Raw genomic sequence first — 24,728 nt, forward strand, 5'->3', positions numbered from 1 at the left:
TTGTCCCTTAATGCATACAACAATAAATCAATTACAGCCATAACATTTGCTTTATGGTACTTCATCTTCATTTGTTGGACTTTACAACAGAGAGAAAATGGACAAATATCGACTTTTAAAAAATGACTGTCAAAGCACATTAATGATCAATAAATTCATTGATATTGATATAATAATATTTCAAATACTCGAGCCAGTTCAGATAAACGCGTGTCATTTTAGGAATGGGCAGCCTAAAATCATTAAAATATCTTTTGGCACTTGGGGGGGGGTGTTGGCCATTGTTATTTTTTATGGTGTTTGGGATTTTTTTTTTGTGCAATAAGGTTATGTTTTTTTCACTGGTGGCTGCGGGAGGAAAATTCAAATTGCACTGAACTCAAAGAAAAAAAATTAAAATACTGTTTGCAGAAAAAAAAGTCAAAATTATGTTTATTATGCCATGACATGGGACGGCATTGCTATTAAATCATAATAATTGTCACGAAACGATCAATTATCGAGGGAGGAGAGGAGGTGAGTGAGAATGCCCGCTTGCGAGTGTTCACACAGCGCTAACTGAGGATGATGAGGAAGACGCCTCATTGTGGTCATAATAGATGGGCCGGTGAGGGGGGCGTTGACGACCCCCCCCCCCCCAACCCACACACACCCCCCTGCCTCCCCTGCTCACACAATGACCACGTCCACTATAAAACGTCAGGCGGGATCATGCGGCAGTACCCTTTTCTGCGTGCATGTCCAAAGCTGGCTCTTCCCTCCGCTCTCCTGCTCATGACAACGTTGACATCAAGGTAAGGATCATTTTGGCTGGAAGGACATTTTGATACTCATAAGCATGGGGGGACGATTGAAAGTTTTATGGCTGTGATACAATCTGGGAGACGATATGGGAATGCTGACTTGTTTTGAGAGAAACTGTGATTTTCCTCAGATTTTGCCAAGTGGTGGATAAGCGGTTCATATAGTGGATGGATTGATAAATAAAGTAACACCTACTGTCAGTCATCAGACTCCAGACAGTGTCACCTCGGTTGCCTGGAAAGAAAAAAAAGAACTGCGATTAGAAGAAAATGAAAATTGCAATAGACAAAACATGCCTCAACTCACTTTTATGTCTTAAAAAAATAAAATGCAACTGGCTTGGAATCACCATCGATTTTGTATCAAAAATCGAATTATTGATAATAAATGCCATTCACAAAAAAGGCAGTTTGCCCACTTTTTCTTCCTCAATGGCCGAATGACAAATTCAAATACATGCACGCCAACGACAAGGTCAAATTCCATCACTGTGTAATAACACCTGTTAATTACACTTACAAAAAAAGTTATCCAATCATTTTGTCAAATGTCCTTCATCTTTGGCTTTACTGTTTTACAATTTTCCCTGCAGAAAAACTAGGATTTTCCAAGTGAAACCCGCTTTTATTTAATACTACTTAAATTCTGAGCATTTTCCGATGACAAATATTCCCTGAGCCACATGCTGCTTCACCCGACATGATTATTTGGTCACGTTTAAGCGGCCTTAGTTTTTGACAGTTTGATAGGATACTTACTGGATCAGTCGGCCAGACGATTTATCAGATATCAGACAGAAATCAGCTGATTTCTATAAATATGTTTATAATGATGCCAAACGATGGCAGTAAAGCACTACTTTTCCTTTAGACGGAGATGTGGACTGACAAAGCTCCTCCCCCTCGACTTGAACAGTTCCTTGGCACCAATATGCAACAAGATGGCGCCAAAGTAAAAGTAGCAGGGCTATGTCAGAGTTGCAAAATGCTTTCATGCAAATATTGTCAAATGTTCAAATAAATAAGAATAAAATGGAATTTCTATTGGAAATCACCTTTTTATAGGCAAATTTGAGCTGGTAATTAACAATGTCTTGTGGTTCTCGCACAGGAGCCAGAGGTTTCTCCACTTCTTCCATCATGACCAGGAAGGTGTTCACCAACACACGCGAGCGCTGGCGCCAGCACAACGTCAACAGCGCCTTCTCCGAGCTGCGCAAGCTCATCCCCACGCACCCGCCCGAGAAGAAGCTGAGCAAGAACGAGATCCTGCGGCTGGCCATGCGCTACATCGACTTCCTGGCGCGCCTGCTGGAGAGCCAGGGCGGCGGCGGCGAGGGACGCGCCGACCACCGCCACAGCCCCGCCGCCCTACTCACGCTACTGCGCGGCAACATGGAGCAGCTGCGCTCGCCCTCGCGTCCTTGGACGCTGGCCAGTGACACAGAGGCGCCCTTCTCGCCCGGGTCCAGCTGCGGCAGCTCAGAGCCCTGGTAGGATCACGGCCGGAAACGGACTTTCGGACCAATTTTTTTTTCGGGTCTGACCTTCTACCGATGTGAGGAGTGCACATGTGAAGCATTGTGTTTGTATTGTGCATGGATGTTTCATTACGAGTCCCCCGGTAGGTATTTGTGTTCTACGAAAAGAGACGAACTGTAAAGAGACCGCCTCAGAAAAAGCACTTTTTCCACATTCGCTTTTTTCCACCCCGACTGATTGCACTGTTGTTTTTTTTCTTGAAGATATGAGGACTCATTTTTGTACAGTTTGCAACTCATCTCGCCAAAGATTGATGCTTTTTGCTTGTTTACTGTGATGCTAAATTGCATAATTAGCATCTGATACCTCTTTTTGGATTTTTTTTCCTGTTCTTAATTGTGAAAAATATTTATTTGAACTATTTATTGAATAAACTCTTTGTTGATGAAGCTTTTTTTTTTGCATTGCCCACAGCTAACGTTAGTTAGCATTTGCATTTAGCTTAAGTGTTTTTATTTTGTATGAAATTGGGCAGCGGGCAGGGTTGATTTGGACTTTGTGCAGGAGTGAGTAAGAGGAATGACACATTAGTCAAACCAAGCCAATTTTAGCAGGCTTACCAATTAGCATGACAGGGTACATCATTTACAAATAATTACAAAGAATCGGTGAACTCAGATGGGTTGAGGGGACTCAAATTAGGTCATGACTTAATTTAGTCAAGGTCAATCAAGCCAACTTTAGCATTTCACATCACGCTTTGCAGCACAATTTATTTGCTGTAAAGCAAAGGTTCTTAAGCTGGGTTCGATCGAAGCCGAAAGGTTCGGTGAATCGGTCTCAGGGGTTCGACGGCGCTTCTGCCATGGAGGTTAAGACACACCCGACTCAACATGTCAATTAGTTATGACATGCCCGCCATTGAGTCATTTCCCACTTGTCTAAAAATCAGATCAAGTTCCTTTCAGCATTACATTTTCCCTGGGGTGGAATACACTTTCAACATGTGTACCCCAAGTCTGTAAAATACCCAATTTTTTCATCCAGATTTAAGAAACAAGCAACTCGCCAGTAGCTCCGATTCACGGTCTTTCTTCAGACTGCAGGAAGGCTGAGCTTCAACACAACCATCAGCTTGTGTATGGCGGAAAAAATATTTTTCAACTACATTGAATCGTTTAACCAAAAGACCGGGATGATCAGATCAATACGACAACTAAAAAAATCAAATAAAATAATTTGTGACAGTAGCAACGTGCACGTTAGAAGGTGTATGATGGAAGTGGAACTCAGCCAAAGTGAAGCGCATCTGCCATCTTTGTTTGCACGTCCTCGTCCACACCAGCAATGTGACAGACACAAAGCTGACCACTGACCACAGGCCTGCCTGGATCATGGCAGCTTAACTTGTGACCCCAAAAGTCACCTTGGAGTCAAGCGCTGTCTCGTTGAGCAAACGTGCAGGAGGATGGCCCATTTTAATGCCTCAGTAACCCCCGGGTTACCAAGTATTTAACCCTGCTGTGACCCTCCGGATGACCAACGGGGGTGGGGGGTTGCTGTAAAACATACTCTTTCGATTTCTGCCAGCTCTTAAGGTTTTAACAGAAAATAGCAATTGAATTCCCCTTTCAACACTTACCCGTCCAGGATACTTGCTTACAATTGGGTTAGGGTTAGGTTTCAAGAAAACAAAAACAATTATCCAAAAACATGAAAGACGTGAATTTATAAAAAACAAATTAATATAAATGAAAACTTTAACCCAATATGTTCTCTCATTTTTAAGGACTGCAATTTCATTTTACAATTCCAATTTTGTTTTGAATAGTATTTTACGAGTGATTAATTTACCCCAAATAAATGAATGAATACAATAATGAATGAAATTAGCGACGACTAGCCATTACACTACAATTATTGCGTATAGGATAACTGTAAGAATCAACTGAATCAAAGAGGGTTTTTTGATGCAGCTCTGGTATTAGATCTCCTTGGTGCAGTCGTAAACTGCACGGCGGTGGTCCACTGAGGCCCTCCTCTAAAAAAGGCAGCCGATGACGACTGAGCCCAAGAGTAAACAGTTAGCGCTATTAAAGCGGCGCTAATGGCATGTTAAAGGGTGCAGAGGGCAGCTGGACACACCGGCCGGCTTGCGAAATCTGACAGCTGACTCTTTGTGGCGTGGTCAAAACAATGAGCGAATCATGTAAAATGCCACGGCCGCCTTGTGTCTGGTTCGACGTGTTTGCCTCTTCGCGCTGAGCTGAGCTAATGCCCTACAATGCTAAGAGAGGCTGCCGGGTAAGATAACAGCTTTGTATGTGAGGACAAGCGCCGTGACACTTTTTGTGAGCGCGGTTTATGGCAGAGCCATTTGTTGGAACTTTAAGAACACAATGTGTCTTCTTGGGTTTTGTATCGGGTATTTATGGAATGGGTTTTCGAGATACAAGTCGTCGCTTCGTCGATTTAATGTCTTGAGTTGCGGGCAAAAAAAAAGTGTTCCATACATACACTACGTATGGTGGCATCAAACTTCACAAGAAGCAGCAGTTTGGCAGATGGTGAAAAAAATCTTCAGGAAAAAGATGGTCACTCGCAGCTGAAGTTTACTGTCGAACCAAACATAAAACAAAAGAGAATGACATGTTCTTAAGTCTGTTAGCGTGATGCTAACGCATCACGGCAAATAACGTAGATGCACTCATGGCATTAACATCGATTTAATTTAAAATCTTTTGGGGATCATAAGTTGAGGTATATTTACATATTAAACTACAGTGTGACTAAGGACCATTTTCAGAGGGTGCGTCAGTTCCTCTGTTTGTTGTAGAACCGTTTTTAACATTGTCGGATTTTGAAGCATTGCAGCCTGCAAACCGCAGGCAAAATGGCAAAGCAGCGAAAATAACGAAAACGCATCTGGGTTGCCTCCACCGAGTGCCCCGATTGACTATTCTGTCCCAAGTGTGCGTGCGGGTAATCGTCTATTGAGAGCGAGTTTCCTTATCAGTGTCGCGCACGCCGCCTGAATCGGTTATCACAATGGGCCAGATCAGTGCTGGCAGCCCCCTCGCTCTCCTGGCGGAGAAAAGAATTTCTGGAGTTTTCGGGCGCCAGCCGATAGGCCCCTGAGCTCTTTATCCCCTCAAAGCCAATTCACACTCGCTACGTTTCAATATCCCAGCTCAACCCGAGCGCCTCCCCCTCCGCCCCTTGCACTGATCCCCGCCTCTTGCGCACTCGCGGCGCCCTTCTTTTTCCTCCTCTTTCTCTAACCCGCGAGCCGGGCGGCTGGGTGGGATGCAGGTGCAGGATTGCTGGGGAGGGTGAGGGGTTGGCCCCGGGTAGGAGTGGTGGTCCATTGTCGGGCTGGACAGGACCCTCTTTCCTCTGGAGGACCCCGTGATGGCGGAGGCGGCTGACAATCACATGTCCTAATCTGATTATGCAAATGTCTACTTCAAAAAGCAAAACGCTGTAACCCCTCCGTCCTGCGGGCGGGCGAGAGGAAGCGGCCAGGGGAGGAATGTCGAGGAAAACTTCGAGGCGTATTCAACACAGAAAAAAATAATAAAATTGAGATTTAGTATATGGAAGGTGCATTTGATCAAAAAAGGTGTTCCCGACCTATACAAGTAACAGGCCAATTTTGACACCATCTACGAAAGGACTATGTTGGGGGTGAATAGAAGAGCTTCACTCTGAGAAAATGGTTGCTTTGTTGCCACCTTGGAGCATTTGGGCACCAAAGATTTTGGTATTTTAGAAAATCTCAAATGAAATATTTTTATGTCACAAGTAATTCAATAAAATATATTAACTTAAGCAGGAAGAAAGACATTTCTATTTCGTGAATTAGACAAACGTTTTCCCGAAGTGAGATCCCGACGAGCGACCTACCCGGAAGTGTGACGTCACATCAAGACAACAATAGCGGGGCTCACGATGGAAAGTGTACAAAGCCAGTCAGAAATCAACTCGGAGAGCGACGTTTTTAACCTTATCTTATGCAGGTGTTTGGAGGGAAAGTTTAGAAAAAGGCAAATCGACATTGCAAATTCAAATTTTAAATTGCAACGGACACAATATTGGTGTGGGGCAGTGGGTGGGGGGGACTCCGCTTCACTTTCCACATTATAATTACACAAAATCCATGAAATGGTAAGTACCTGAAGTGTTCTTTTACTGTAGCCGCCATTATAAAGGGGTGGAACAAACATTTTGCTGTGTTCCCCGACTTCAAAAAAGTCCATTGGGAATGGAAGCATTTTTAGAGCGGGAAGAAAAACATTTTGTTTCACTGACAAGTTCAAGTATTTTTAAACATTGTCGTGCCATATAATTTGTGTAGGACTATCAATATAATTGACGAGGAGGAAAATAATTTTCTGCCGTATTCGTCAGGCTTTGCGATTGAGACCATGAAACGCAACCAATCCTGGAAATCCCGCTAGGCCTCATCAATATTCTGAAACACAACGCAGTTGGACGCCACCGGTTACAGACAGAGAGACAGACAGTATCTACCGGTAGATGAGTTCCACACTTAAGAAGTGCAGTCCACAGGTTTACATGTTAAGTTTCACAAAAGAATAAGTTGAAGTGATAAAGCCACAGATTTGTTTGCATTGCCATTCTACAAATGAAGATGATTTAGGATTTACCGATTTACAGGAGGGCCACACTTGTTTGGTAGCATCTTGTTAATTTGTGACAGAGAATGCCCAAGACACCAAGTCGAGCAAGTGATCCCATACCGGAATGTATTTTATTGCTCCCTTTGACACAATGAAATCTGGTATGGCACTCCGCTACCTTTTAACTAATAATTAACTTAATTAAGATAAGTGTGCGCTTGAGTGGAGTCAATGTGGCGAGTGTCAAATGTTTCGAACCGTGCCGCAGGTCTTGCGTTTGGTATTTGCGATATGTCAGGTGCGGCTGAAGTGAACAGAAAAGGTGACTCGTTTGTTCCTTAGATTCGAGTTTTGGTGCAGCCTCAAGTACCGTAACTTGAGAAATCCTTGAACTGACCCGACGTGAACCTTCGCAGCCATCCCCTTTTACCTGCGAGTGCTTGTGATGAGTTCAACTACAAGACAGAGTTCATCTTTGTTGAGTTAATGATTCATTTTCTACGAGTGGCTTGTTCAAAGGGCTTTGAGGTCACGGCAACACTACACACTTCTACGACAATGCCGGGCGAGAGGATCTCGCTGTGTGCCCTCCTGCTGCTGCTCGGCGCGGCGGCGGGCGCCGAGGGCGGGCGCATCTTGGTGTGGTACACCGAAGGCAGCCACTGGATCAACATGAAGCCCGTACTGGAAGCGCTGGTGGACCGCGGGCACCACGTGACCGTTCTGATTCCCAGCGCTTCGATCTTCATGAAGGCCAGCGAGGAGTCTCGCTTCCACTACTTGCAGTTCAACATCTCCGTCTCCTTGGAGGAACTTGAGAGCTTCATGGAGGAGTTCCTCGCCTTCTCCATTTACGAAATTGACTACATGAACTACCTTCAGCTCTACGCCAAATTCATAGCCCTGATGAAGAAAGACATGCAGTACGCGTTGAAGTATCTGGATGGCGTGGTGAAGTCGGAGAACATCATGAGCAAGCTGAAGGAGGGCAACTATGACCTGGTCCTGGCGGACCCCATCTACACGGGCAGCGAGTTGGTGGCCGAGATCCTGGACATTCCGCTGATCTATTCGCTGCGCTTCTCCTTGGTGTACAACTATGAGCGGTACTGCGGCCAGCTGCCTTCGCCGCCATCTTTCGTGCCAGCCGTCATGAGCAAACTGACCGACAAAATGAGCTTCTCCGAGAGAGTGTGGAACTTCCTCTTCTACGCTTTGAATGACGCCGTGATCGAATTAACCCTTTGGTCAGAAGTGGATAAATACTACACAGAGTTCAAAGGTAAGCGACGCGCGGCGGCAACTCAAATCCAACCGAAATAGATTTCCTACAGCTTCAAAGCAAGTTAATGGACATTTGCCATTCCATCCTAATTACTGGTCTATTTTATTTTTGCTGGATGGTGCTGCATCACTTGCACAGCTGTCCTTGTTCGCTACGACAGCACTAGCGGCATCCTTAAGACTCACTGTACTTGTGCGTTGGGTCCTAAAAATTTTTTTTTTAGTTATAGTTGCCCGTTACTGTAATACCAGTGTGGCTCAAACTACCAGAGACCCATTCCACGTGTGTTTTTAAATCTGGGGCCAATGAAAATGATTCTTCTTCTGCTTATGAACAGCAGGGGTGCACTGTAATGATATTTCGGTTCATTTTAAAAGAGGAAATTGATTTGTTATGCGAGTAAATTAAGTGTGTTTGCTGACAGGATGCCAAAGCTGAACATTTGAGTCTTTTTCTTGACAGGCAAACCCACCAGTGCCTGTGAGTTGGTGGGTAAGGCAGACATCTGGTTGATAAGGACTTACTGGGATTTTGACTATCCTCGTCCTTTTTTGCCCAACTTCAAGTATGTTGGCGGGATCCACTGCAGACCCGCCAAAGCTTTACCAGAGGTAGGTCAAGGGTGGAGAAGGGTTTCTTCATGTAGCGTTCAACACCCGACTGGCTTTTTTTTCCTGGCATGTTCTACTTTGTTTTAGGATGAATTAAAACTCCAGGTCCCAAGCCAATGACTGATTTAATTCCGATATTCAATTTTGTTTGTTTCGAGTGATACATGTCCAACGTGGCTATTTAAGATAGCGAAACAACACCAAAGAACTCCACACGTGCCAACTAATGGTGAATGACAACATGACAGTAAAGAATGGTACATAAAATAATTAAACACCAATGTGCTTGCTAATTTTTTGTTTTGGGTTTTTTTGGGGGGGCAGTTGATTGTCAGTCTTACGGGCAGAGATGTGTTCCTCGAGCGGTCCTTGGCCTCGAGGACCGGCTCGAGGACCGAGGGGCGGTCCTTGGTCCTTGGCCTCGTAGTCAAGTCCTTGGTCCTTGGCCTTGGCCTTGGATTGCCGGTCCTCGGACGCAATGAGGGATTAGACCTTGCATAAGGACCGCAAAAAAACACGAAGGAATCGGATAAATTCCATCGAAGAAAACCCACATTGATGGATTAACTCTGTCGCTATAAAAGGGGCGGGTCTGCCACTGACAGGTGACAGTTAGCGCAACGTGTAGAGAGCAGCATCACAGTTAGTCTCAATCACGGTTTGTTGCGTTCGCGATCGGCAGTTTAAATAGCGTGTAAGCCTTTCTGTAACAGTGGTGTCTTTTATTTAGTTATTTTTGCACAGTCGTCACGTTTGTGCGGTCGCACTAGAATGTTTGTTTGAACCAAGTAATTTGCGTTACAGCTGGAGTCAATAATGTCAGCACTTCACTTCCGGGTTTGGCCGTTGGGATTTGGAGTCCTTTTGCTCGATTCCAGTTATGTTTGCTGAATGCTTTCTCATGTTTGGAATAATGAATATTGATAATACATAGTTTAAAAATCATGGTTGATTTAATTATTTATTATTATTATTGTGAAGTTGAAGGTATTAAATTAATGTAGTATTAGTGGTAGTGGTAATAATAGTAGTACTCAGAGAATGGTTCGAGATTCAGCCATCTCGTTACCTCTGCGTCCCGCGTTCGAGACGCATAATTCTAGACAGTTCCAAACATGTGCGTTTTTGGGACGCAAGGAAACTTCTCAGGCAAAACAAACAAACAAAAAAACTACGGCAAGCCTGAGGATTTCACAGTAACAATCGTTACCGGTAGCGTGTCGATTCTGTGGCGTCATTTTCACGGTACCGAAAAATAGTTTAGTTATAAAAGTCACCGCACTTGAATAGACTGTGTGATCCACGCGATTTCACTGCGCCTGTATGTGTGTTTGTGATGTGGTGTGTGAGTGTGTTTCTTCAAATTTACTTTCGTTTTGTTTTGTTTTCAGTGTTGGGGGCGGGGGGGCACAACAGATGACGTCATGTGCGCATGCGGGTTGTTATTTTAGTCCGCAAACTGAGGAATCGCGCGGATGAAAGTTTGAGATGGCGGCGAAAAAAACTCACCAAGGTCTACTAATTACGATATTTAAGAAATGGGAATGCTTGTCTGATTTTTCGTATGAATCGTCCAAAGGGCGTATCACTAAACTCACCTGTGACGTATGCACAGAACGCGAGAGCGAAATACGACGCGAGGCACGATTACGAGGCAAATTGGTCATTAGATTTGTAGGCTAATCGCTGTGAAAAATATTATGAAACAGTATTGGTTATTCTGTAATTTACTGGTTGTAGCATGGTAACTTTATGAGTAAAACATTCGTCACAAGGTGTAGTAATGCTAATGTTAAGTGTTGGTAGAACTCATGATGACGTGTGTTAAATTCTTTCGTCAAATTGATCGTAGATTACAGATGCATCGTTTTGGGAAGAGGATGTCAAGCCACATCAATACTTACCTGTATTAATGATTACCAGTCAATTAATCTTTGCAGTGTGAGATTGGAAAAAATACTCTGATGATGCCACATGAGTACACCAGTTTTTGATCCATTTATTTTTTGGAATAAACCTGGAGTACACAGCTGCTGATGTAATGTTCATTGTTAATGCATCGTTTTCAAACATTGACCCTTGAAACATTATACTTTTGAGTTTCGGAGTTCTTGATTATCAATATCAGTCAAAATAGAAAAATGGGTTCCCATGACGAACGTTTACGGAACCCAACATTTGTAATCGTGGTTTCCCATTGGGTAATCCGACGGAACCGAAAAACGGTTACCATGAATTTCCGAAATCCTCAGGCCTGCTCCTGAATTATTTAAATTTTTGCAGCATTTGTTTATCATTGTATGTATATTTTGTTGTTTGTGGTATTATCATATGCAATTGAATAAGTAGACCCTTTCAGAATTCGAAATTTGGGACCCTCTCAATCCATAATGGCACTCGTACTTTTCTGATCAGCGAGTCCCTGGGACTCGCTGCCGGTAAACTGTAAAATTATCACTGAGAGATTACCGCTTTTTCTGCAGTCAGTGATTGACTTCTATGCAAAGTCATTTCTCAACTTGTGTTCCGTGCCACGTCATGCCTGTTGAGTGTTGATTTACTTCATATTAAGAAACTACTGCACTAAAACATTAATTCATAAATGTATACCATATGATTTTTTTTCTCAGTATAAATAATACGTACCCTGACTGTTCTACTCTTTGAATAAAAACACTTCATTCAAGCGTTAGGGAGTGCAAAGGGTTATGATGGAGGGGTGTTGCAAATCATGAAGACCTGACAAGTGGTATGAGAGCATTGTTTTATACATGTCCTCGGCTAGGCTTAGTTTCAAAATCAGTCCTTGGTCCTTGGCCTTGGCCTCGGAGGCAAGTCCTTGGTCCTTGGCCTTGGCCTCGGAAAATTTCTCAAGTTCTTGGCCTTGGCCTTGCCCCGGAAAAATCTTCCAAGTCCTTGGCCTTGGCCTCGGAGTCAAGTCCTTGGCCTTGGCCTCGGGTTGCCGGTCCTTGGACACAACACTGCTTACGGGGCACAATAACCGGCAAAGGTTGACTCAAGGCAACTGGATTCTTCCCGTTTGTTGAATGAACATTCAAAAATTACTTAGGTAATTAGGCAATTGGGCTAACGATGTATGCTATTCGGCAATTGATGGACAGTATTTGGGTGACGTGAAGCTGCCATTAACGGGGCAAGGCGGGAAAGAGACTGAGCCCAGCCAAGGGTGGCGAAAATACTCAAGTAACTGATGCCCTCTTCTCCCTGAATGGTTTAAACTGTGCCATGTAACAAAATGACGGCTAAGGACTACTTTTGTCAAAATGAAGCTCCTCAACTCACCACCATGAGCCCAAAAAAAAGTGAATAATGGAGCATAGGGGGAAAAAAAGTATTGCAAATAGGCCAATGCGTGAATGCTAAACTACAAATATGTGGCGAGTCAAAGTATTTCAGATCTGAACGTTGACACTACACTCGCATCAGATTTATATACATTACACTTACATTTGGAAGCACCCTGATTCCTATTTGAATTAATTCTTTTTTTTTTTAATGCACACACATCTAATTACCAGAGGACACCATATCCATTATTTCCCACTGAAAAGAATTGAGTGCATCGTGTTTAACCTTTGAGGTTCCGCTGTTTGGTGCCCTTCTTCTATTCAGGACATGGAAGAGTTTGTGCAGAGCTCGGGCGATGACGGCGTTGTGGTGTTCACTCTGGGATCCATGGTCAAGAACGTCAGCCATGAGAAAGCCAACATGATTGCCTCAGGTCTTGCTCAGATCCCCCAAAAGGTTGGACTTATCTTGAAAATGTACACCTGCATGATAAGAACAAGAATATTCAATTATCTGGATATACTTTTTTTTAACCCTGGAGAACCCACGGGGTCAAATTTGGCCCCTATAAATTCGCTACTCAAATGCTATCCTTAAATCCCAAAGGGTCAAATTTGGCCCGAATCATAAATTAGGATTAAAGCATTAAATTTTTGAAAAAACATTTTGGTGTTCAGTGAACATATAGCAGTCATTTATTGTATAATTCATCATTTTCCAAAGAAGAAAAGGGTTCTTGGGTTCTCCAGGGTTAAATGACAATAATTTCTTGCTTTTTTTTTGTGTGTAGCTCAAGTAACAGCTCGTGGACGGAACAACTGATTTAACTGAACAAACTTGAGATCAAGTGCTTTAAAACGATTGTAGGTGCTTTGGCGGTATACCGGAGAAAAACCAGATACTTTGGGCCCCAACACAAGACTATACGACTGGATCCCTCAGAATGACCTACTGGGTTAGTACCCGCCATTTTTTTCCGTGCCTCCTCAGGCAAGTAGTTGGAACTCAGCCCAACACCCATTCAGGTCATCCCAAGACGCGAGCCTTCATCACTCATGGCGGCACCAACGGCATTTACGAGGCCATCTACCACGGGGTACCCATGGTGGGCATTCCAATGTTCGCCGACCAGCCCGACAACATGGTGCGGATGAAGGCCAAGGGCGCCGCTGTAACCGTGGACTTCAACTTCATGTCGTCCGAGGACCTCAGCAACGCCATCAAGACCGTCATTGAGGACAAGTCGTAAGGGTTTTTTTTCTTTCCTCTTTTACCTCCCTGAGGTCTTTACTGTTTACGTTTAACATTGTTTTTACGCTTGTGTGACAATTAACAATTTATGTATTATTGTTCATTATATTACAAATGATTGCTGTTGTAATTGTAATCCGCCACTGACTTGAATACTCAACTCACATTAGTACAATTTTATCCATCTATCTATATATGGGGCTGCCCTGGGGTCAACTGGTAACCACGTCGGCCTCACAATGCAGATTCCGATCCCAGCTCTGGCCTTCCTGTGTGGAGCTTGCATGCTACCCCTGGGTTTTCTCCGGGTACTCCGGTTTCCTCCCACATTGCAAAAACATGCATAGCAGGCAAATAGAGCACTCAAAATTGTCCCTAGGTGTGAGTGTGGATGTTTGTTTGTGTATGTGTGCCTTGCAATAGGCTGGCAACCAGTTCAGGGTGTACTCCGCCTACTGCCCGAAGACAGCTCGGATAGGCTCTAGTATGCCCCGCAACCCTTGTGAGGATAAGCGGATCAGAAAATGGATGGATGTATATCTATATATATATATGGGCTGGAAGACACTCCAGAGACCAAAACATTTGGACACAAGCCATTAAAAAAATCACTTTGCTATCATACTTGTATTTTGCCCCCAGGTACAAGGAGAACGCCATGCGTCTGTCAGTCATCCACCACGACCGACCCAAGAGTGCCCTGGATGAGGCCGTGTTCTGGATCGAGTTCACCATGAGACATAAGGGCGCCAAGCACCTCAGGGTCCAATCCCACGAGCTCACCTGGTACCAGTACCACTGCCTGGACGTGGCCGGGTTCCTGCTTGCCGTGGTCCTGCTTTCAACGTTCCTCTTCGTTAAGATGTGCAGGTATTGCCTGCGTAGATGCTGCGGCCGAAACAGGAAGACAAAGAAGAAGGCGGAGTAATGGAAACAAGTCGTGTTCGTGCTATGACTTTGTACATTTTATACGCACAACAAATATTAGATATAGGTGGAGTAAGGCAAACAGATGCAAGCGCTGTCAAAATAGTGACAAATACTACAAACAGCCGGGTGTATGCCGCAGTGAGATATAAATACCAGTCCTTTGACCTTAAAAGTTGTGAACCATTACTCACTCAAACCTTCGCTTTGTTGAGCGTCAAAATTTGTGGTTTACGTGTGCTTTGAGACAGATGGTGGCAAAGGTCAGATGTACCTAATGTTGTGAAGTGACCAACGTGTGGACCAAAGAGAAATGAATTGTAACACGAACTTGAAAATGATTAAAATCAAAATACACCGACCTGAGATGCAGAATGGCTAACCAATCACAAGCCTCACAGCCATGTACATTTCCACCACCTGAGCTCATTAAAGGTTGGCAGCTCATTGGCTGACTCATAATGACAACAAAAAACGTTTTTGTTAGTTTTTTTACTTAATCAATTACTGTATATCACAATAACAAACCACCCCCACCCCACCCACCTCAGGCATGCCTTAACCCATAGTTAAGTGCATTTACATTAGTTTATAAACACAATATCAAAATTAACAAAATAAAGTTCGGTAGCATTACTCATTTAGCAACATGCTAGATAATGGTTTCCTTTTTCAAACTAAGTGCATTTTGGGGTGGGGTGTGATGTGTTTTTGCCATCATTTCTTTTCATTTTGCCATCTTTGTCCTTCAGCAACATGAGCTCCATGCAGGCAGCGGCATCTTCTGCCGTGTCGTGGCCACACACTGGGAGGAAAGGGGGTAGGGGGGGGAGATGGGGTGGTGGTGTTTTAGACTGACACAGTATGCCATTTTGTCACCAATCTCACTCTACACACCAAACGACTCATTTATTAAAAATGAGATAATGGGCTACGGATTATCCAAGAGAGACCCACCGCTCTCTTGGATGATCCTGGTCAGGTGTTCTGCTGTGAGGCTGCTGAGGCTCAGTCTGTGAGGGGGGCCCAGGCGGTGGGGGAAGACCGCTGCCGTGTCCACCACCGTGCGGTGGAGCAACTACAAGTGGGAGAGAGAAACAGACCGTCCTGTAGCGTCCATCACTGGGGGCGGCGGCGATGACAGCAGCAATTCATATTCACAAAAACTTAATGCTATTCCGTTTCCGGGTGAAATGTCAGGATGAACCTAAAATGCAAAATGACCTTTGCATTACAAGTGAACCCTCTTAGAATTTTATATGCACATCCAACGTTTCAGTATTTTTGGTACAACTTGCTGTTCTCCGACAAGGAGCTGCATGGCAAAATTGACAACATGCATTCACATTTTCAAGAACGTCCACTTCCATGCCTTTCTGTGACTCCTCCAGTAACTCTGTTGCAGCCTGCTGATGGTACAGTGACACCATCAGCCTCTCAATGGTGAGGTAATGTTTAATCTTGGTCTGATGACGCCAAAACGTGAAGAGCATGACAAAGAGCACCTTTTAAAACCCAAATCTAATGGAAGCAGGAAATCGTGCGGGGCATTCCTGGCTGATTTTTGTCACAGAAGTCCTTGTTAGATAACAGCAAGACAGTCCAAATTGTACTAAAAAAGTGAACAAAGCCAAATATCGCCAACGTTTTGAGACCAGTGTATGATGAGAATGAATGGAAATGATTTTGGGCCTCATTTGCTGCCTCTGAATGCTACCAAAGATTATCCTTGTCAAAGTTCTTGTAACAAAAAACAGCAGATACTGGACATCCTCCCTTTTCACAGCCCCCGGGGCATCATCATCCCCACATTCCTCACTTGAGGAGATTAATTGGATGGTAGCACTGGGTGGACACACGTCCTAAGAGGCTAACGTGGCTTGGTTTAGCGCACGTTTCCTTCTCATCTTTGGCAACACTGAAGAGAAATCACAACAATTACTAATCTTCACAGACCATATTTCCTCAAATAATGGCAGTTGCTGACCATTGGCAGGGGCAGAAGGGGCTGGTGGAGAGAGCCCTCTCTGGCCCCATCTAGTGCCTCCAATTTGATTTGCAAGAATCCAAAGAAAAACGACCAGATCATTTTTCCTGCACTTGCAGGCACAGATCCACGGCTTCAAGATGAGTCAAAGCTGCTACGTTGGTAGCATGGCTTGTTCTTAGTAGTGTTACCATAACACTAATGTGAGCAGTTTGAGACTTTTTTTTTTAAATGTACAACAGAGCAGCTGAGGTCAACGATGGAGGCCGCGGGAAGTGTGCATGGGAGTGCACGAGAAATACTTGCCACCTCGTCAGTCATGCATTATATCTCTGCTGAGCTGGTTTTCTCCCCCCTCAGGAGCAAAGGTTTCTTGCAAACCCAATTTAAGGCACAACATGGGGGAACTTGTAGCTATACACTAGGGTCTTGTATAAATCAATCCTCAAATTTAAGGTGCGTACTGAACTGGTCTGCGGGGTGGCAGAAAAAAAATTGCTCAAGCAGCATAAGAAGAATTAATCCAATTTCGATTACTTTTCAGAAAAAAAGATATTCCTGCAAATGTTCATCTCCCTATGGCAACAACATATATACAAGCAGGACAATTAAATGCTCTTCCATAAATAAAATAAAATTGTCAGAGTGTCACCTTGAGGGCACAGAAATCTGTCTCGAGACCATGGCCAATCAGAATGGTGTCAGCACTAATGAAGCTCATTAAGGTCTTCTGCACCTCCGCCAGAGACACGTGGTTGGCCTTCACGTCCTCCTCACTGATGCCCGAAAACCTGCACAAGGTGCCACGTCAACAGGCTCCTGGAGCTTTTTCCATTATGACCTCGTTACCTGGTGTTGTAGTCGATGACCTCATTGTGTGGCTTGACAAATGTGTCGAATACCACTCGGAGGCTCGAGTCCACCACTGTCACTCGCGACAGCTCCAAACCGTGAATAGTGTAACACTGACAACACAAAGGGATTTTGAACTGCTGACATGTTTTTTTTTTTCTTTCAAGCTGCTCAGAGATTCACATGAGCATGATGCTATTTCATCGACTATAATCGGGTAGTAATGGGGTGCAAGTTCTAGCATGAGGAATTGATATTCTTGCTAAAAATCTATAATTACATAAACATGCATCTATTTTGCAAACTTATAAATACAGAACATTGAAGCATACTCCGAGAAAACATTTGGTCCCAGTACATAAAGTACAGTCTTTAGTTCTTCACTGTGATTTTAAAAAATGCTTCGCCTTTTTCATACTTGAGTAAAGAATTGAAGTGAACAAAGTCACCATTTCACAGTCCAACGCGTAGACTCCAGGGCAGCTGCTATCTGCAGGACATCTGGGGATGGTTGATACGAATCCATCCATGGCAAGGGAATCGTGCACATGCAACTGTAGCAGATGAGCAGATTAAGAGAGAGATTCATAAAAATGGGCCGCCAAGTCTTGTGTCAACCTGGGTCTCACCTTAAAAATTTGGCAACCGGGTGCTCCCATGACGCCCTGACAGCAGCTATAGCGAGTCTCCACCCCGCCTGGCACTGTGGTGGGTACACACAGCAACAAGATACTTTATAAAAGGTGTGCAAACTTCTTGCATCAAAAGGACCCTTTACAGGCTAGAACATCTTCCAAGGAAATAATCATAACTCGAATACTACAAAACTGTGGACCCCTAAATGCCAGGGGAACTTAAAAGTGGACTACATGAGAGGAACGTCGCAGTGTCCAGATAATTGTTTTCCAATTTTTAAATTCCATTATTTCAATAATAAAATTCCTATTTTCAAATGAAAAAAAAAGTTGTAATCTGAGCATAGCTGCATTTTTTTAAAGGAAAAATAAGAAAGCTGTAAACTTGATTTATGTTTGTTTAATTGGCCGTCTCCATGTGCAAGTGACTCATCTCGACAAATACGACATGATAATTTATTGAGCCGACCAAGTCATGGCTCGCAGAGCCCAGTTTGACAACCATATTACTCGTGTACCTCGGTTCTCCACTCCTTTCCCATAGTGATAGGTGCACTCTTCCGTTCGGGTGTGCTTGCCCGCTTTGTTCACAGAGTATGTGGCTCCGCACCGACAGCAAATCCTCTTCAGGGCTATTCGGAGACAAGCAGTGCAATGCAACTAAAGTGCGCCCTCTGGTGACGACAACTGTCAGTACATGTCTGGGAGCTTACGGTCGTTGCCGCCCTTCTTATTGTTGGCGAAAAGGACAGCGCAGCCGGGTTTCTCAGGGTGTTCGACAGGATAGTTACTCTCAATCAGCTGCTCCTCACTTAGAATGTAATCCCTTAAAATCTCATACAAGGAAGCGTCATCTGCATGGGAAAGAATAATTTATTGTACTACAGCAGTACTGTGGGAAATAATTTGCAGCATAGAGTGACATGCACCATTTCCTTTGAGCTGCTTCCGGTTTAGTGGAATATTTCCTTTAGGATTTCTCCCATTGGCTTTCTCATCTAAGTCAGAGGGGGCAAAAAAGGCCATCAAGAAATGCAATCTTGACGGTTTATGAATACACTTGCAGGTGTTCCTCACCACTGGAAGTGACAGGATTCTGCTTTTTTAACCTCTTCAGTGCATTCACAGCAATGCTAAGATACTTCAGCTTGTTGACACTGCGATTGTACACAGTTTTCTCCTCAGCTAGGGCCTGTCGACCATAACGGGACAAACGACTATCACGCCGGGCACTACGTCATGGAGTGTCAACATTCCCAGCGAGAGACGATCACCTTTTTGAAGGCCTCATCGATATCGGCGGACGTATCGAGGAACGCCTCCGTGAACTGGGTGACATAGCGCTGTCGGATGTCATGGGGCACTTTCTCTTTGGCAGCCTCGCTCTGCTGCTTCGCTTTTCGTTTGGTGGCTCCTGGCTTTTCACAGCAAAATACAATTGACGTTTTCAGTGGCGACGTTTTCAGTGGCAACGTTTCAACTGCGCTTTCCCATTCATACTTCTGGACGCGGCTACAGCGCACAAACTGTGTATAGTGGTCCCTAAAAGTGCAGATGTCAGTTTTTAAATAGCGGAAGTAACAGTTTAACTCCCCCCCCCCAAAAAAAAGTAAATACCCAATTAACAGATAACAGAAAAATGTAAAGTACAGTTACAATGCATTTGTATTCCGTTACTTCCTAACAGCGCATACCTTCATAGCGGCTTGGCTGGGCGTTTTACTGGTGGCGGTGGGAACAGACACTGCAGAGTAGGACTGGGAGGGTCTTCGTGCGGCGGCGGGAATGAGTAGAGGCGCAGTGGAGCGATACGTCTGTGCTGGGACGCTCAGCGTTTTGCAAGTGATAGGGCCCAGGCACACTTGAGTGATGGGGGTAAAGACCTGGGTTACCTCGCTGGATGTGGAGTTGGGAGGCAGTGTGCCCGGAGGGAGGATCAGGCGCAAGTTGTTGTCCACGTTGAGGATGGCGGAGCCCACACGTATGTATTTGGCACACACTGACGAGATAGAAGGTGAAATTTGGTCTGGAACTGTACATTTAGTCAGATTTTTTTTCTGTGATATTTTAGATTTGGAAATGTATTTCATTTTATTTTTTTTAAATACTTAAGTACAAGAGTCATTTTATGCCCGCAGGGTCTGTGCGTAGCAAATATCGCAGTTTTTTAAAAAATTGTTGTTTTTACACAGTACAATCATTGATAGCAATTTTTCGTATGAACAAAATGAATTTGGGATGTCGTCTATTTTGACAAGCAAAGGTTCTTTGCACTATCAAGCATAGTAACCATCGGTGAATGTTATATTGACCTTTCTGTTGATGAGCAGGTGAAGTGTTGACCGTCGCTGCAGGAGGAGTTGAAGGATGAGGCACTGAAGGAGGAGCAGGCATGGGCTTCCTTTGCCCGACGGACGAAAGCAACGCTTGGCCTCCTTTCAGGGCAGCTGTCAAAATGGCCGCCTTCTGCTGGACCTGCTGAATCTTGTGCACACCGCCAACAAGCCGAGAGGCTGGGGATGCTTTCACTGCTCCTTGGAGCGGAACCAGCACCTGAATCTGCGGCCTCCTTTTTACTGCTGCAACCTGTCAAAATCGACAAATGACTTCATCTTTAGTACAAATATGGGGTCCGGGCCCTGTCACAGTTGATGAAATTAAGTGGAAGACAAGGGGTGAGGGGGTAGTTGACAATTGCCTATACAGTATTGAACGTTTGAACAGGGACCTGACCAATATGCTTTTTTTTAAAGGTGGTGCTGATCCAGATATTTGGCAAATGTAAATCTGCTAGCCGATTAACATTTTACAATATAATTAATAAAATACTATAACTTGTTTTGCTTGTAACAAAGACATTGATAATACGCAATTCATTGCATATTTGACTGTTTTACAAGACTGTTGATTAGCATTTAAATTTAGAGAGCGGGGGGGGGAAACTGATTTTTTTTCAGGGGGGTGGGGGGGATTTTTTGTCATTTCATTTTCCTGTGCTGAAATGTGTTAAAAACAAGTATTTGATGAGTTTTAAAGAACTAATATATGCAGGCTATATCAGATGGCTGGCAGTATCTAGTGGGACAACCATTCTCCCAGTGACGCCTCTATTGCACAGGTGTGCCGATAATTGCCACAAATAAAAGAGCCACTTAAAAATATGACGTTTTACTGTGCAGTGCACAATAAAACGGCACATTTTACATTGGCCTTTTGTTGTAAGCAATGTAAAGGTACACCTGTAGAATCGAGTTGTTTAATCAGTACCTGACTGAAAAGGATGGATTATTTTCGACAAAAAAATACACGTTCAAATACCCTAAGTGCAAATGCCAAGAAGCCCAGGCTAAACTCCTACATGACACACAAAGCTTCTCACTCCATAGAAATGCATCACATACTTGCTTGATCCCACAACCTTCCCCATTTAGACAGAGCTTTGCACAAAACATGAATAGGTGAGCATGTATACTGTAAAACCTCTGCATCTTTGGATTCATGCGCGATCCTCCTCTTCGCTGGCAGTTCTTGGGGTTTAATGGCTGGAATGACAGGTTGGTTGGGTTTCTCCACATGCTTCGGTTCCATCTTGCAGCAGCAGCAACAACAACAGGATTTAGTATTACTCTTGAGTTGGAGATTTTATTGTGGAAGGCAGCTACTTTAACATCTATTGGGGTTAACAGTCATACAGAAAAAGTTAGAGAGGCCAGACTGAGATGGTTTGGACATGTACAGAGGAGAGATGGTGGATACAGTGGTAGGAGAATGTTAGAGATGGAGCTACCAGGTAGGAGACAGAGAGGAAGGCCAAAGTGGAGATTCGTGGATGCCGTGAGGGAAGACATGCAGGTAGTTGGAGTCAGAGTAGAGGATGCAGAGAATAGGGAAAGATGGAAATTAATGGCTCTCTGTGGCAACCCCTGAAAAGAGACAAGCCGAAAGGAGAAGAAGAAGAGGGGTTAACAGTCGTAATGGCCCTCTGAAGGAAACCAGATCTATGTTGTCGCCTGCAACAGCCATGCTCTCTCAATGGTCACAATTTGCCCCTCAAGTGTGAAATGGTGCTTAATTCTTCCCGAAATAAGACGAGAACTACTGTACTGAGGGGTCCAATTTGTTTTGTGAAGAAACTGTCAAGCGAAACACGAAATTTGCTGACAATAAACCGGCCTAAACTTCAGCTTGACATTTTTAGCAACTAAGCACAACAACCTACAGTATGTTGTCAAAACACGCCCAATAAAATGTGAATTTAAACCAGGACTAATTTCTGCATATATCGGCAAGCTAAACAGTGAAAATAACTGCAAATGTGAATATTTATTTTACAAGTAAGCACTTCACTCTTTTCAAGCAATTTGGAAACAAACCTACAGGCACCTCTGGCTGCTCCTGATCACCACCGCCATCTTCCTGGTTTTTTGCCTCCATGAAGATGCGGTAACACTCTGCCACAGGGTCGCTGTCAGACAGTTCCACATCCATCTCTTCTTCATCTTCGTCTGAGCTGGAATTGATGACGATGACCGCATCACTGGCTGCTTTCAAAGAAAAACTCTCTTCGGGAGATGAGAGGATTTCGATCGAAAGCTGGCTGCTGCCCAGGGAGGCCTCTGCTGACTCCAGGTGGCTGTTTGGTAAAGTACAGATTGATTCCTGACGTTCTTCTGTCTTCTTGGGTAGCTGGCGCTCTGCGGTGTGTCGCTTCGCCTCCAAGCACTTTGGGACCTCAACGCAAACCGTCTCGTTGTCCTCGTCCGAAATGTGATCTGGTTCAACTTCAGTGGACTGAAAACAACTAGAGTTGTGATCGGGACTTTTGCTGTTGAAGTCTTCCACACACTCGGTCAGCTCAACCACACTTGAAGCAGATGCTTTGCGATCTTTGTTCCGGGCATTCTGCAGGACAGAGGATGTTAAACATAAGAGTATTTAAGAGCTTTTAAATAAACGTGTAAAAGAACAACATATTTAAAGATGAAGTCTATTTAAGGATAACCCAGGTGTTTATTTAAAAAAGGGGCCTGTCCTATTTGGGAGTGGAAGATGAAACAAAACAATCCAAGATAATGTTAAGAAATTAAGTTGAACCATTTTACTTCAGTTTGAAGGTATTTTTAACCCGATTTTTTAGGCGATACCATTCACAAACATTCCTCAAAAAACATGCGCACAAAGCTGAATTTTTCCATTAGGCTTTATCAGATTTTCAAAATTCTTGTTCCCTTGTACTCAGGTTAAAGCGTCTTATCCAACCACACTTTGCATTTTGACAATTTTCTTTATTATTTTGGGAACTCCTGTCACATTGCTACTAATAATGAGTGTGTGTGGGTACTGTAGGTCGGGTAGGTATCTGAAAAAAATATATATACAGTATATGGTCTGCAATAATGATACCAACCTCCTGCACTGGCGTGCCGACAGCATCAAGATCACAGTGAGCTTGAGCCACCTTCCTGTTAGGTGAGTCTGGTATGTCAATTATCAGGACGTCATCATCGTAGGCGTCATCTTGCATCTCAGAGGATGGAGAGCAATACGGCGCCACGTGATGGCTGACTGGCTTTTTTACATCAACTTGGTGCACCTCTTTCCCTTTCAGCGCCAGACTAGACGACTTGTATGACCTGAATTCGGCAGTGAAGTTGGACATGGGATCGTATTCCAAGTCGGTCCTTGGCTTGGAATTGTCAAGCACGTACTTCCTCGATTGGGTGGGTGCTTTGATACTATTGGGGCGTATATACCAACAGCCATTTGTATTTTCACCTTCTGCTGCACGGTAGCATGACAGCTTCCTCTGCTCCTTCTCGACTTCATACTTAGCCGTTTCGATCTTCTTGTTGATGTGTTCCAGCTCTTGGAAGGACTCGGCATAGTCTACAACTTGTGGCGTACACAAGGTGGACTGAATGCCATCTTGGGCACCTGCAGCATAGCAATCAGAGACGGGTAAACATAATCACACTGTTCAGTACAACTACAGATCCTTTGGTTAAAAACAAAAGTAATTAAAGATAATAGGTTCGTGAGCAGGGCTCTTCAATGGGTGTGTTTAAATAGGATCTTTTTGAAGATAAAGAAAATTATACGGTTTGGTTGAACATTTTTGTTTAAATCTCAGTCTTTTGTTTTGTGTGCAGTTTTACAATAACAGCTTCACCCCATAGTCTTTTGTGACTTTTTTTAAATCGTTGAATTGCGAAAACATTACCAATTAACTTTTAAGTAATTACAAAATTCCCGAAACCAAAGACATTTGGTCTTGAGAAATAACAACACTTCAACGAAACCCAACCCAACCTTCATAACCAATTCAATTACTCAACTCCCGTTTCTTCTCCAGCAAGTTCTAAAATCTAAATTTTAAAATTAAACGGCCAACTGTTTTTCTTATTTTTATGCGTTTTTAATCCCCGCGTCTATTGGAAACAAAATGGCGCCTCGAGCTAACGTGAACGCGCTCTCGCTGCTCACCTGTTAGGTCTATAGGCGTTAATGACAACCATGACGACGACGGCGAGGAGTAACCAAACAAACGTCCCCCGTCCTCAGGATGTTTGTACCAGCAATGGGGGCGTTTGCAGGAGCGCCTGGGGAAAGGGCAGGGCACCCGGGCGAAGAGGCCAGACGACTGGAACATCGCTGCTCGACCCGACCACTCGGCCGGGTGGTTGTGGATCACACTGTCAAAGGCCCGGTTACCGCCCAATCTCATTTATATGGAAGTCGAGACGCGTTGGGCGTCGGTTTAAAATGTTTTTAAAGTTAATATGGTGTTATTAAAAAGCTTTCCTGTTGGTGTATTTTGCGTCCTGGCACACTGTTTCTGAAACAGTGTTTCAATTTTATCACCATCAAGTGTCAGGTATTTTTTTTTCCCAATTACTTTGTAGCAAAGTCATCCTGGCGAAAGATGGCGCTGTTTTTCAGCGCG

The 24,728-nt window shown here is 44.0% G+C and overlaps 3 protein-coding genes across 3 annotated transcripts; 2 read left to right on the top strand and 1 right to left on the bottom strand.

The window, feature by feature from the left end:
• The first annotated feature begins 684 nt into the window (after positions 1-684).
• On the top strand, positions 685-2,734 carry tal2 (T-cell acute lymphocytic leukemia 2). The gene is made up of 2 exons (XM_086111396.1): positions 685-794; positions 1,915-2,734. Exon 2 carries the CDS (start codon positions 1,944-1,946, stop codon positions 2,298-2,300), a length of 357 nt encoding a protein of 118 aa, XP_085967522.1. The 5' UTR covers positions 685-794; positions 1,915-1,943; the 3' UTR covers positions 2,301-2,734.
• A 4,680-nt stretch (positions 2,735-7,414) lies between these two features.
• On the top strand, positions 7,415-14,486 carry LOC147205423 (UDP-glucuronosyltransferase 2A1-like). The gene is made up of 6 exons (XM_086111395.1): positions 7,415-8,210; positions 8,676-8,824; positions 12,458-12,589; positions 13,001-13,088; positions 13,159-13,378; positions 14,027-14,486. Exons 1-6 carry the CDS (start codon positions 7,415-7,417, stop codon positions 14,310-14,312), a joined length of 1,671 nt encoding a protein of 556 aa, XP_085967521.1. The 3' UTR covers positions 14,313-14,486.
• A 106-nt stretch (positions 14,487-14,592) lies between these two features.
• LOC147205424 (uncharacterized) lies at positions 14,593-24,509 on the bottom strand. The gene is made up of 17 exons (XM_086110860.1): positions 24,269-24,509; positions 23,193-23,719; positions 22,163-22,687; positions 21,266-21,373; positions 20,098-20,371; positions 19,480-19,784; positions 19,060-19,203; positions 18,863-18,977; positions 18,715-18,783; positions 18,499-18,639; positions 18,304-18,417; positions 17,780-17,853; positions 17,600-17,704; positions 17,148-17,263; positions 16,951-17,089; positions 15,269-15,389; positions 14,593-15,116 (listed from the first exon to the last, which is right to left on the bottom strand). The coding sequence occupies exons 1-17, from the start codon at positions 24,507-24,509 to the stop codon at positions 14,989-14,991; spliced, it is 3,246 nt and encodes a 1,081-aa protein (XP_085966986.1). The 3' UTR covers positions 14,593-14,988.
• Between the last annotated feature and the right edge of the window lie 219 nt (positions 24,510-24,728).

This window comes from Hippocampus guttulatus, chromosome 5 (genome assembly GCF_054856545.1).
Source record: "Hippocampus guttulatus isolate MCC_2025c chromosome 5, RoL_Hgut_1.0, whole genome shotgun sequence".
Taxonomy (NCBI): Eukaryota; Metazoa; Chordata; class Actinopteri; order Syngnathiformes; family Syngnathidae; genus Hippocampus; species Hippocampus guttulatus.